The 15020-nt window shown below is 42.8% G+C and overlaps 1 protein-coding gene across 2 annotated transcripts in view; it reads left to right on the top strand.

The window, feature by feature from the left end:
* smg1 (SMG1 nonsense mediated mRNA decay associated PI3K related kinase) overlaps window positions 1–15020 on the top strand; it is a 238923-nt gene that overhangs the window by 50385 nt on the left and 173518 nt on the right. The window contains exons 9-10 of one of the 2 annotated variants that reach the window (XM_051941283.1): window positions 13318–13415; window positions 13660–13833. In XM_051941283.1, coding sequence (XP_051797243.1) covers window positions 13318–13415; window positions 13660–13833 — 272 coding nt within the window. Of the gene's footprint in view, window positions 1–13317; window positions 13416–13659; window positions 13843–15020 lie in introns of both variants that reach the window. The other variant, XM_051941282.1, reaches the window with a different exon arrangement.

The raw sequence follows: 15020 nt of genomic DNA, 5'->3' as shown, positions 1-15020 counted from the left end.
GCCGTAGCAACCAAATATCGCCATGCAAAACAAAGTGCTGTTTGACATGTTAGGAATACTCCAACGCTCACTAAAATTACCACACACATTACCATCGACCCAAGGAACGACACTGTATGCATCTCGGCACTGCACATGCTATCGCGCTCCCTTGCAGACTTTTTAACAAACGGCCCCCCAGCGCATTTCACCTACATCCATAAAATTTGGGAGGCCTATAGAGCACATCAGGACGCACAAAAAAGCCTCTTGGAGCCATGCCCTAAATCCAACAGGAAGTACGCCATCTTGGATTAATTGTGAGATTTTTGATGATTTTTCTCATTTTTGAGAACGAACTCCTCCTCGCGGGTAACTCGAGAAGACCTGAAATTGTCAGTCCACACAGCAGGACTTGGTGATAAAAAGTTATCAAAAGTTTAACCAGAAGCCAAATGGTGTGGCCATGGCGACCATCAGAGTTTTGATGCTTCGCCATGGAACATCAGCTGCTGTATAACTATCCTCTGCATGCTCCAATCTGCCTCAAACTTTACATGTGTAATCAGACTCCAATCCTGATCACATCAATAGGCCAACATACACTCTCAGTCGTGGCATGACCTGTTGGATGGACAGGAAATGCTTTATAAGTAGCCTGTACATGTTTCAATCAGCCTGAAACTGCAGTGGCATTTCTGGCTGAAATTTTACATGTATGATCAAACTCTGGTCCAGATGCGATTCAGAGGCCGACACACACTCTCAGTCACAGTGCCACCTGGTGGAAGTGCGTGGATTCGCCGACCAGTGTGGATGTGAGGACCCGTTCATCGCTGCTTGCAGCTTTAATTATTAGGGACCGAGCCAGCGAAGCAGGCCAGCGAAGCTGGCCAGCGGAGCTGGCGAGACCCTATTGTATTTGCTTCGTTTCTTCTTATTAGGGACCGAGCCAGCGAAGCAGGCCAGCAGAGCTGGCCAGCGGAGCTGGCGAGACCCTATTGTATTTGCTCGGTTTCTTCTTATTAGGGTCCGAGCACCGAGGTGCCGAGGACAGGCGGTGCAAGGGCACCGGCTGTCCAAGGCACCAACGGTGCCGTAGGACCCTATTGAAACCCTACGGTTTATTATTAGGGTCCGAGCACCGAGGTGCCGAGGACAGGCGGTGCAAGGGCACCGGCTGTCCAAGGCACCAACGGTGCCGTAGGACCCTATTGAAACCCTACGGTTTATTATTATTAGGGAAGGGCACCGGCTGTCCAAGGCACCAACGGTGCCGTAGGACCCTATTGAAACCCTACGGTTTATTATTAGGGTCCGAGCACCGAGGTGCCGAGGACAGGCGGTGCAAGGGCACCGGCTGTCCAAGGCACCAACGGTGCCGTAGGACCCTATTGAAACCCTACGGTTTATTATTATTATTATTATTATTAGGGTCCGAGCACCGAGGTGCCGAGGACAGGCGGTGCAAGGGCACCGGCTGTGCAAGGGCACCGGCTGTCCAAGGCACCAACGGTGCCGTAGGACCCTATTGGAACCCTACGGTTTATTATTATTATTATTATTATTTGTCTCTCAGAACAATTGCATTTTTGAGGGCCTAAACATGCTCAAAAACTCATGAAAATTTGTACACACATCAGGACTGGTGAAAAATTTCATATTTTAAAGGAATTGTAGAGGTGTGTGGCAAAATGGCTCCATAGCGCCCCCTACACTTTCCCACGCCCATCATGTTTCACCTACAGCTACCAAATTTGGTACACATATGCAGCACATCAGACTGAACAAAAAAGTCAGTGACAGCCATATTCCAAACCCAACAGGAAGTGAGCTATTTTAAGTTGAATGTGAGATTTTGCCCATTTTTCATTTTTTTCCAGAGCGAACTCCTCCCAGGGGGAAACTCCAATTCGCCTCAAATTCAACCAGTACATACAGGAGGCCTTAATGAGCAAAAGTTATCAAAATCTTTTTCAAAAGTCAAAGGGCGTGTCCGTGGCGGTCTGTGGAATTTTGATCCTTCGCCATGAAATTTCAAGTTGTGTGTAAATGCCCTGAACATGCTCCAATCTGCCTGAAACTTTATATGTATGATCAGATTCCTGCCCTGATCACATCCATATGATGAAATCCATTCACAGTCAGAGCGCCACCTGCTGGCAACAGAAAATGTCATTTTTTACACTTTGATGTATTATTCTTTGTCTCTTGCTCAGATTCACCTCAAATGTGGTGAAATAAACCTTAACATGTTGATGATTATTCACAGTGAAAATGGTGACGTGTCATAAAAAGGTGTGTCTGTGGCGGCGCGGCGAATTTAGATGTCTCGCCATGACGACTAAAATGTTTATATCTCAGCAAATCCTAATCGTATCTGCCCCAAACTTCATGTGCTGGACACCATTCCCAGTGTGAGGTCATCCACGGTGAAAATTTTGGAAAAAATCATAGCGCCACCTATTGGTAACAAGAAGTTTAGAAATTACATTTGCACACACCATTGCTCCAAACTTTTTCATATCATTCTGAAAATTGGTCAGCTGATTCTTCACCCCCAGACAATACCACAGTGTGAAGATTTTGATATTTGATGAAATGCTGTTGCCGTGGCAACGTGTTGTTGTTGTGACAAACAAAGTAGTTTTTGACAGGCTTAGAATGTTCAACAGCTCACCAAAATTTACACACACATCACTGTCATCTCAAGGAATAAGAATGTATGCATCTCTGCAGGGCATGTGCTATTGCGCCCCCTGCAGCATGTTTAATTAACAGCCCCGGCAGCACGATTCACCGACATCCACAAAATTTGGGAGGCCTATAGAGCACATCAGAACGCACAAAAAAGCCTCTTGGAGCCATCCCCTAAACCCAACAGGAAGTCCGCCATTTTGAATTACGTGGACAAATTTTCTCTATTTTTTTAATTTTTGAGAGCGAACTCCTCCTAGGGTTTAACTGCTAGAGACCTGAAATTTTGCCAGGATATACAACACAATGTTATGATCAAAAGTTATTAAAAGATTCTTCCAGAGTTAAAGGGTGTGGACATGGCGACCTCCAGAGTTTTGATGGTTTGCCGTGAAACATCAAGTGCTATCTAACTATCCTCTGCATGCTCCAGTCTACCTCAGACCTCACATGATTGAACACAGTCCTGTCCTGATCACATTTATAGGCCAAAATACATCCACAGCATGTGTCATAGCGCCCCCTTCAGAATTTTTAAAAATAGCCTCCACACAGACTTTCACCTATGACTATGAAATTTGGCATGCATATGTAACACGTCAGTGCAAACAAAAAAGTCTCTTGGAGTCATTCTCTAAACCCAACAGGAAGTCCGCTATTTTGAATTAAATGTCAGATTTTTGGTGTTTTTGGTCATTTTCAACAATTGATTTCTCACAGGCAATAACTCCAAAACATCTGAAATTGGGACAATATATACTACACGCCTTCAGGTTGAGTATTTGTGAAAATTGTTCACATAACTCAAAGGGCATGGCCATGGCGGGCAGCTGAACCTTAATGTTACGCCATGAAGCAGGACGTCTTGTGTAAATCCCCTGTACATGCTGTAATCTACCTCAAACTTTACATGTTTGATCAGAGTCCAGTCCTGATGAGTTTCATAGACCACTATACAGTCACAGACATAGTGCCACCTGGTGGATGGACACAAAGTGCTGCAAAAATAGTCAGTACATGCTCCAATCTGTCTGAAATTTGACCTGAGTGCTCAGAATCCAGTCCTCGTTACATCCATGAGCCTAAATACACTTTGTCGCAGCATTGCCTGGTGGACATGCTTGGGGTCGCCGACCAGCAAGGATGCGAGGACCCGTTCAACGCTGCTCGCAGCTTTAATTAGGGTCCGAGCACCGAGGTGCCGAGGACAGGCGGTGCAAGGGCACCGGCTGTCCAAGGCACCAACGGTGCCGTAGGACCCTATTGAAACCCTACGGTTTATTAGGGTCCGAGCACCAACGGTGCCGAAGGACCCTATTGGAACCTTAGGGTTTATTATTATTATTATTATTATTCTGCCAAAACAACTGCATTTTTCAGGGCCTGATTATGCTCGAAAAGTCATGAAAATTTGCACACACATCAGACCTGGCGAAAAATTTCATATTTTTTAGGGCATGTGGAGGTGTGTGGCAAAATGGCTCCATAGCGCCCCCTACAAAATTTTAAAAAGTGGTATTGGGCCAACTCGGAGGGAATTTGGCCGAGAGCTAAAAAATTTGGGAGGCATATGCAGCACATCAGGAAACACAAAAAAGTCAATCACAGCCATGCTCTACACCCAACAGGAAGTGCGCCATCATGCGTTAACTGTACAAAATCTATGATGAACTCCTCCTAGGGGAAAAGTCTGAGCGATCTGAAATTTTGCCAGTACATACAGCAGACCTTCCTGAGAAAAAGTTATCAAAATCTTCCTCCATAGTTAAAGGGTGTGGTCGTGGCGGCCTGTCGAAATTTGATCCTTCGCCATGAAACAGGAAATGCTGTCTAACTCTCCTGAACATGCTCCGATCTGAATGAAACTTTACATGTATGATCACAGACCTGCCTCGATGACATCCATACAGCAAGATTCATTCACAGTCACAGCGCCACCTTGTGGTATCAAGAATTTGACATTTTTTAGACTTTCATGTACTATTCTTAGCCTGTTGCTCAGATTCACCTCAGATGTTGTGACATAAGCCTGAACACATTGATGATGAAGCACAGAAAAAATGGTGACGTGTGATGAAAAGGCGTGTCTGTGGCGGGACGGCAAAGTTTGATGTTTCGCCATGAAAATTGAAGTGTTCATATCTCAGCTGCAAAGGATCCTATCTGCCCCAAACTTCATGTGCTGGACACCAGAACCAGTTTGAGGACATCCACACTGAAAAATTTAGAAAAAATCATAGCGCCACCTCTTGGTAACAAGCAGTTTAGAAATTACATTTGCACACACCATTGCTTCAAACTTTTTCATATCATTCTGAAAATTGGTCAGCTGATTCTTCACCCCCAGACAATACCACAGTGTGAAGATTTTGATATTTGCTGAAATGCTGTTGCCGTGGCAACGCGTTGTTTTTGTGACAAAGTACTTTTTGACAGTCTTAGAATGTTCAACAGCTCACCAAAATTTACACACACATCACAGTCGTCTCAAGGAATAACACTGTATGCATCTCAACAGGGCATGTGCTATAGCGCCCCCTACAGTATGTTTAACAACAGCCCCTGCAGCACGTTTCACCTCCATCCACAAAATTTGGGAGGCCGATAGAGCACACCAGGACACACAAAAAAGCCTCTTGGAGCCATCCCCTAAACTCAACAGGAAGTCCGCCATTTTGAATTACGTGGATGAATTTTCTCTATTTTTTGAATTTTTGAGCGCGAACTCCTCCAAGGGGTTTACTCCTAGAGACCTCAAATTTGACCAGGGTATACAACACGATGCTATGATCAAAAGTTATTAAAGGATTCTTCCACAGTCAAAGGGTGTGGACATGGCGACCTCCAGAATTTTGATGGTTTGCCATGAAACAACTAGTGCTACCTAACTATCCTCTGCATGCTCCAATCTACCTCATACCTCACATGATTAAACACAGTCCTGTCCTGATCACATTTATTGGCCAAAATACATTCACAGCATGTACCATAGCGCCCCCTACAGCATTTAAAAAATGGCCTCCACACAGACTTTCACCTACGACTATGAAATTTGACATGCATATGTGGCACGTCAGTGCAAACAAAAAAGTCTCTTGGAGTCATTCTCTAAACCCAACAGAAAGTCCGCTATTTTGAATTAAATGTCAGATTTTTGGTGTTTTTGATCATTTTCAACAATTGATTTCTCACAGGCAATAGCTCCAAAACACCTGAAATTGGGACAATATATAAAACACGCCTTCAGGTTGCATATTTGCGAAAATTGTTCACAAAACTCAACGGGCGTGGCCATGGCGACCAACTGAACTTTAATGTTACGCCACGAAGCAGGACATCAGGTGTAAATCCCCTGTACACGCTGCAATCTACCTCAAACTTTACAAGTTTGATCAGAGTGCAGTCCTGATGAGTTTCATAGATCAATATACAGTAACAGATAGCGCCACCTGGTGGATGGAGAGAAAGTACTGCATAAATAGCCTGTACATGCTCCAATCTGTCTGAAATTTGACCTGTGTGCTCACAATCCAGCCCTTGTTGTATTCATGGGCCTAAATGCACTCTCAGTCGCAGCATTGCCTGGTGGACATGCTTGTGGTCGCCGACCAGCAAGTATGCGAGGACCTGTTAAACGCTGCTCGCAGCTTTAGTTATTATTATTATTATTTGTCTCTCAGAACAACTGCATTTTTGAGGGTCTAAACATGCTCAAAAAGTCATGAAAATTTGCACACACATCAAAACTGGCGCAAATGTTCATATTTTGTAGGGCATGTGGAGGTGTGTGCAAAAATGGCTCCATAGCGCCCCCTACAAAATTTTAAAAAGTGGTATTAGGCCAACTCGGAGGGAATTTGGCCGAGAGCTAAAAAATTTGGGAGGCATATGCAGCACATCAGGAAACACAAAGAAGTCAATCACAGCCATGCTCTAAACCCAACAGGAAGTGCGCCATCATGTGTTAACTGTACAAAATCTATGATGAACTCCTCCTCGGGGGAAAGTCTGAGCGATCTGAAATTTTGCCAGTACATACAGCAGGCCTTCCTGAGAAAAAGTTATCAAAATCTTCCTCCATAGTTAAAGGGTGTGGTCGTGGCGGCCTGTCGAAATTTGATCCTTCGCCATGAAACAGGAAATGCTGTGTAACTCTCCTGAACATGCTCCGATCTGAATGAAACTTGACATGTATGATCACAGACCTGCCTCGATGACATCCATACAGCAAGATTCATTCACAGTCACAGCGCCACCTTGTGGTATCAAGAATTTGACATTTTTAGACTTTCATGTACTATTCTTAGCCTGTTGCTCAGATTCACCTCAGATGTTGTGACATAAGCCTGAACACATTGATGATGAAGCACAGAAAAAATGGTGACGTGTGATGAAAAGGCGTGTCTGTGGCGGGACGGCAAAGTTTGATGTTTCGCCATGAAAATTGAAGTGTTCATATCTCAGCTGCAAAGGATCCTATCTGCCCCAAACTTCATGTGCTGGACACCAGAACCAGTTTGAGGACATCCACACTGAAAAATTTAGAAAAAGTCATAGCGCCACCTCTTGGTAACAAGCAGTTTAGAAATTACATTTGCACACATCATTGCTCCAAACTTTGTCATATCATTCTGAAAATTGGTCAGCTGATTCTTCACCCCCAGACAATACCACAGTGTGAAGATTTTGATATTTGATGAAATGCTGTTGCCGTGGCAACGCGTTGTTTTTGTGACAAACAAAGTACTTTTTGACAGGCTTAGAATGTTCAACAGCTCACCAAAATTTACACACACATCACAGTCGTCTCAAGGAATAACACTGTATGCATCTCTGCAGGGCATGTGCTATAGCGCCCCCTGCAGTATGTTTAATAAACAGCCCCGCAGCATGTTTCACCTACATCCACAAAATTTGGGAGGCCTATAGAGCACACCAGGACACACAAAAAAGCCTCTTGGAGCCATCCCCTAAACTCAACAGGAAGTCCGCCATTTTGAATTAAGTGGATAAAATTTCTGTATTTTTTTCATTTTTGAGAGCGAACTCCTCCTCGGGGTTAAGGTCTAGAGAGCTGAAATTTTGCCAGGATATACAACACGATGTCTATGATCAAAAGTTATTAAAGGATTCTTCCAGAGTCAAAGGGTGTGGACATGGCGACCTCCAGAATTTTGATGGTTGCCATGAAACATCAAGTGCTACCTAACTATCCTCTGCATGCTCCAATCTACCTCAGACCTCACATGATTAAACACAGTCCTGTCCTGATCACATTTATTGGCCAAAATACATTCACAGCATGTACCATAGCGCCCCCTACAGCATTTAAAAAATAGGCCTCCACACAGACTTTCACCTATGACTATGAAATTTGGCATGCATATGTAGCACGTCAGTGCAAACAAAAAAGTCTCTTGGAGTCATTCTCTAAACCCAACAGAAAGTCCGCTATTTTGAATTAAATGTCAGATTTTTGGTGTTTTTGATCATTTTCAACAATTGATTTCTCACAGGCAATAGCTCCAAAACACCTGAAATTGGGACAATATATAAAACACGCCTTCAGGTTGCATATTTGCGAAAATTGTTCACAAAACTCAACGGGCGTGGCCATGGCGACCAACTGAACTTTAATGTTACGCCACGAAGCAGGACATCAGGTGTAAATCCCCTGTACACGCTGCAATCTACCTCAAACTTTACAAGTTTGATCAGAGTCCAGTCCTGATGAGTTTCATAGATCAATATACAGTAACAGATAGCGCCACCTGGTGGATGGAGAGAAAGTACTGCATAAATAGCCTGTACATGCTCCAATCTGTCTGAAATTTGACCTGTGTGCTCACAATCCAGCCCTTGTTGTATTCATGGGCCTAAATGCACTCTCAGTCGCAGCATTGCCTGGTGGACATGCTTGTGGTCGCCGACCAGCAAGTATGCGAGGACCTGTTAAACGCTGCTCGCAGCTTTAGTTATTATTATTATTATTTGTCTCTCAGAACAACTGCATTTTTGAGGGTCTAAACATGCTCAAAAAGTCATGAAAATTTGCACACACATCAAAACTGGCGCAAATGTTCATATTTTGTAGGGCATGTGGAGGTGTGTGCAAAAATGGCTCCATAGCGCCCCCTACAAAATTTTAAAAAGTGGTATTAGGCCAACTCGGAGGGAATTTGGCCGAGAGCTAAAAAATTTGGGAGGCATATGCAGCACATCAGGAAACACAAAGAAGTCAATCACAGCCATGCTCTAAACCCAACAGGAAGTGCGCCATCATGTGTTAACTGTACAAAATCTATGATGAACTCCTCCTCGGGGGAAAGTCTGAGCGATCTGAAATTTTGCCAGTACATACAGCAGGCCTTCCTGAGAAAAAGTTATCAAAATCTTCCTCCATAGTTAAAGGGTGTGGTCGTGGCGGCCTGTCGAAATTTGATCCTTCGCCATGAAACAGGAAATGCTGTGTAACTCTCCTGAACATGCTCCGATCTGAATGAAACTTGACATGTATGATCACAGACCTGCCTCGATGACATCCATATAGCAAGATTCATTCACAGTCACAGCGCCACCTTGTGGTATCAAGAGTTTGACAAGTTTTAGACTTTCATGTACTATTCTTAGCCTGTTGCTCAGATTCACCTCAGATGTTGTGACATAAGCCTGAACACATTGATGATGAAGCACAGAAAAAATGGTGACGTGTGATGAAAAGGCGTGTCTGTGGCGGGACGGCAAAGTTTGATGTTTCGCCATGAAAATTGAAGTGTTCATATCTCAGCTGCAAAGGATCCTATCTGCCCCAAACTTCATGTGCTGGACACCAGAACCAGTTTGAGGACATCCACACTGAAAAATTTAGAAAAAGTCATAGCGCCACCTCTTGGTAACAAGCAGTTTAGAAATTACATTTGCACACATCATTGCTCCAAACTTTGTCATATCATTCTGAAAATTGGTCAGCTGATTCTTCACCCCCAGACAATACCACAGTGTGAAGATTTTGATATTTGATGAAATGCTGTTGCCGTGGCAATGCGTTGTTTTTGTAACAAACAAAGTACTTTTTGACAGGCTTAGAATGTTCAACAGCTCACCAAAATTTACACACACATCACAGTCGTCTCAAGGAATAACACTGTATGCATCTCTGCAGGGCATGTGCTATAGCGCCCCCTGCAGTATGTTTAATAAACAGCCCCCGCAGCATGTTTCACCTACATCCACAAAATTTGGGAGGCCTATAGAGCACACCAGGACACACAAAAAAGCCTCTTGGAGCCATCCCCTAAACTCAACAGGAAGTCCGCCATTTTGAATTAAGTGGATAAAATTTCTGTATTTTTTTCATTTTTGAGAGCGAACTCCTCCTCGGGGTTAAGGTCGAGAGAGCTGAAATTTTGCCAGGATATACAACACGATTTTATGATCAAAAGTTATTAAAAGATTCTTGCAGAGTCAAAGGGTGTGGACATGGCGACCTCCAGAATTTTGATGGTTCGCCATGAAACATCAAGTGCTACCTAACTATCCTCTGCATGCTCCAATCTACCTCAGACCTCACATGATTAAACACAGTCCTGTCCTGATCACATTTATTGGCCAAAATACATTCACAGCATCTACCATAGCGCCCCCTAAAAGAATTTAAAAAATAGCCTCCACACAGACTTTCACCTATGACTATCAAATTTGGCATGCATATGTAGCACATCAGTGCAAGCAAAAAAGTCTCTTGGAGTCATTCTCTAAACACAACAGAAAGTCGGCCATTTTGAATTAAATGTCAGATTTTTGGTGTTTTTGGTCATTTTCAACAATTCATTTGTCACTAGCAATAACTCCAAAACACCTGAATTTGGGAAAATATATAAGAAACGCCTTCAGGTTGCATATTTGCGAAAATTGTTCACAAAACTCAAAGGGCATGGCCATGGCGGCCAACTGAACTTTAATGTTACGCCATGAAGCAGGACGTCTTGTGTAAATCCCCTGTACATGCTGTAATCTACCTCAAACTTTACATGTTTGATCAGAGTCCAGTCCTGATGAGTTTCATAGACCACTATACAGTCACAGACATAGTGCCACCTGGTGGATGGACACAAAGTGCTGCAAAAATAGTCTGTACATGCTCCAATCTGTCTGAAATTTGACCTGAGTGCTCAGAATCCAGTCCTCGTTACATCCATGAGCCTAAATACACTTTGTCGCAGCATTGCCTGGTGGACATGCTTGGGGTCGCCGACCAGCAAGGATGCGAGGACCCGTTCAATGCTGCTCGCAGCTTTAATTATTATTATTTTACAAGTCCACCACGTTTTGCTTAATTTGACCCCCTAAACGTGCATAACTTTTTGAGAAAATTGGCACGTATGTCGGGTCACGCGAAAAATTCGATATTCTGAAAAAAAAATCTGCAAAAAGTCTATAGCGCCACGACAAACGGCAACAAACCACAAGGGCAACACAAAAGGCTACAGCTCTTCGCACAGGAATGTCGTAGAGACATGCAACCACCACTCACACGTTTGTCCGCTCGAGCTCTACGATAACCTGTCTGGCCGATTTGAGCTATCTTCAATCTAGGGGGCGCTATAACCCCAATTATGAAAACCCTTAAAACATTATCTCCTCCGAAACCGTACAATATTTTGGCTTCATATTTGCACAGATTATAGTGAATATCCAGCCAAACAAAAGTTATCAAAAGAAAAAGGCTAACTTGTCTAGTTTTTCTTTTATAAGCTGTCAAAGTTTGTCTTCACCTGAAACCATGTTTCGCTTCAATGTCGCCCCCTAAACGTGCATGTATTTTGCTGAAGTTTGGTACGCATGTCCGGTCTGCTGAAAATTTCAATATTCTGAAAACAAATTCTGGAAAAACTATATAGCGCCACCTGGAGACACAAAAATAACTGTATAAATCACAAATAATCTCAGCTCTTCGCACAGGAATGTCGTAGAGACATGCAACCACCACTCACGCGTTCGTCTGCTCGAGCTCTACGAACACCTGTGAACAGATTTGAGCTATCTTCAATCAAGGGGGCGCTATACTCCAAAATATGAAAACCCTTTAAAGATTATCTCCTCCGAAACCGTACAATATTCCGGCTTCATATTTGGACAGATTATAGTGAATATCCAGCCAAACAAAAGTTATCAAAAGAAAAAGGCTAACTTGTCTCGTTTTCCTTTTATAAGCTGTCAAAGTTTGTCTTCACCTGAAACCATGTTTCGCTGAATTTGACCCCCTAAACGTGCATAACGTCTTATGAAATTTGGCACGTACATTCGCCTGCTCGAGCTCTATGAAAACCTGTCTGAATGATTTGAGCTATCTTCAATCTAGGGGGCGCTATAACCCAAAATATGAAAACCCTTTAAAGATTATCTCCTCCGAAACCATACAATATTCCGTCGTCATATTTGGCCAGATTATAGTGAATATCCATCCAAGCAAAAGGTATCAAAAGAAGCACAGTAACTTGTCTAGTTTTTTGTATAAGCTGTCAAAATTTGTCTTCACCTGAAACCATGTTTCACTTAATTTGACCCCCTATACGTGTATGTATTTTGCTGAAATTTGGTACGCAGGTCCGGTGTGCTGAAAATTTCAATATCCTGAAAACAAATCTGGAAAAACTTTATAGCGCCACCTAGGGACACAAAAAACTGCAAAAATCACAAATGGCCTCAGCTCTTCGCACAAGAATGACATACAGACATGCAACCAACACTCACGCGTTCATCTGCTCGAGCTCTACGAAAACTTGTCAATGGATTTGAGCTATCTTCAACCTAGGGGGCGCTATACACCAACATATGCAAAACCTTTAAACATTATCTCGTCTGAAACCGTACAATATTCCGGCAGAGAAACTCCTCTGGCTTTCATCTTCGGTCACGGACAGCACTTGCTTGCCGACCGCGTGGGGGGGACAGGGCGAGGTCCCGCCCAATGCTGCTTGCAGCTTTAATTTTAACTTATCATTGTATCTTGTTTTTTTTTGTATTTCTTCTTTTCTCCGAGGTGTCTTATGTATACAAATGTACGTATGTTGGTTGATACGGATACATATATTCACTATGATTGCACTTATTGTCTTTATCTTGTCTTCTGTGTCCATCTTCTTGGCCTATGTCGATGACACATGCTGCACTGATGATGCACTTTTTCTTTGTAACAAATGAAAAAAAACTGTTAAATGCTAAAAAGTTAATAAAAAAGAGTGTTTGAAAAAAAACTGGAAAAATTGAGGCATCCTAAAACTTTTGATCGTTAGTACGTCTAGTCTTATCAAATGTTCAAAAAGTTCTGAAACGTCATATGTTTTGCATATAAAATCTTTAAGTGTAGATTTGATAGGCAGAATGAAAATTGTAAATGGTTTAATGAATTGCACTCACACAATGTGTGCACAAAATGAGGGTTCCAATTACTATATGAATATACTGTCAGTAGTGGTGTGTGTTGATGCTTACAAAACCCATATAACATGCTTATGCACACACTGCTGCTGCTGTTCTGCAGACATGCACTTTTTAGTACACAGCCAATGTAGAAAAGGTATAGAAAAATGACAGTCCAATGTTTTTGTATTTGTCACATTCTCCCCTGTCTGTATTTAGGCTGGTTACAGAGTCTGGAGCAGTTCTGGGTCGCAGACCTGACCTTCTCCACCACCCTACTGGGGCAGTTCTTGGAGGACATGGAGGCATATGCAGAGGTGACCACAGTGAGCTTCTCTGACATGTTCTAAAACCATTTATAGTTGTGTATTATGCAGCAATTTTACAGGTGTAGCAAAATATACCTTAAATAAGGGCAACTCTTCATTAAATATGGAAAGCCTCAAAGGTCTTATGAAATCTTGGTAAAACTGTAATGTCTGCAGAATGATACAATCTGTCTGGAATATATAAATGATGTTGGTTTGGTCCAAGAAAAATTTGATTCTGTGCTCTATTTAGGATCTGAGCCATGGGGTGTCATGTGAGGTACTGGATGAAGACATACCACCTCCCTCGGTGTCACTGCCTAAGCTGGCAGCTCTGTTGAGGGTTTTCAGTACAGTAGTCCGCAGTATTGGAGAACGATTTAGCCCTTTCAGAGGACCACCTATCACTGAAGTCTACGTCACTGATGTAAGTCAGGTAAGCCAGGTTCTTGTCACTGTACAAGAACTTGACTAAGGGATGAGTAATGTTACAAAATATACGTGGAACAGTAGCTCTTGTCAGCTCATTGGGGAAGATGAGGAAAGCAGTTTGAAAATGTGGAATTATAAAGATATGTCAAGAAGATATGGTTCTTGATACAGTTTTTCCCGTCCATTGTTACAGCCTGGCTTCAAACTACAACTAGCAAGGAGACAGCAAACATATGGCAGCTATGTAAAATATGTTGGTTTAACAAAAAACAAAGTGAAAACATGCAACAAATGATTGAACATGCAGGTGTTAGCATGCTATTAGTGTGTCGTGTGGGTGTTTTTATGTCTTAGTAAAGCAAAACCATACTGCAGGGTTAAGGTTTATGTCTAATTCTGTTTCCTGCACCAGAAAGAGAGTCAGCACATAATACAGTCATGGAAAAAATTATTTGACCACCCCTGTTTTCTTCAATTTCTTGTTCATTTTAATGCCTGATACAATTAAGGGTACATTTGTTTGAACAAATATATTGATAACAACAAAAATAGCTCAGAAGAGTTTAATTTAAGAGCTGATATCTAGCCATTTTCCATGGTTTTCTTGATAATGACCAAAATCACTAGGGCTGGTCTGAATAGCAATTTCTGGGCTCTGAATATTCAGGCCCAATTAATGACAGAATACAGGTTGGGGAAGCAAAAATGTCCTATTGACAAATTTGAATGTCCTGCCCAAACGGTGAGGGTAGTCAAAACCATAATTAAAATCAAAGTTCCTTACCTTTAATATTTTCAGTATTTGTCAGACCTTGGTGCATTGTGAAATGAGCAAGCAACAAGCAAAACGCAATAGGGATTGCGATCTCCTGGATGCCCAACTCCCTCAAGAGGACATTGCCAAGATTGTTGGCATCAGTGAGAGGACCATCGCCGCATCCAGCATGCCAGACAATCCAGTTTGGGCACCAAGAGATCTCCAGATGGTCCTGGGAGTCTTGGGCTCAGATGGCAATAAGATGCCCCCCCCTACTTCTTCAAGCCAGATCAGAAAATTGAGGCTGATGTGTACTAGATAGTTCTGAGGTACACCGTTTTGCCCTGGCTGAAGGCCACCTGCCCTGACAATAACTATGTGTGGCAGCAAGATGGGGCTCCCGCTCACGCATCAAACAAGGTCCA

The sequence above is a fragment of the Acanthochromis polyacanthus genome, chromosome 21 (assembly GCF_021347895.1).
Source record: "Acanthochromis polyacanthus isolate Apoly-LR-REF ecotype Palm Island chromosome 21, KAUST_Apoly_ChrSc, whole genome shotgun sequence".
NCBI classification, from domain to species: domain Eukaryota; kingdom Metazoa; phylum Chordata; class Actinopteri; family Pomacentridae; genus Acanthochromis; species Acanthochromis polyacanthus.
The sequence above is the reverse complement of the archived record's forward strand: the minus strand, read 5'-3'. Positions and strand labels throughout refer to the sequence as shown.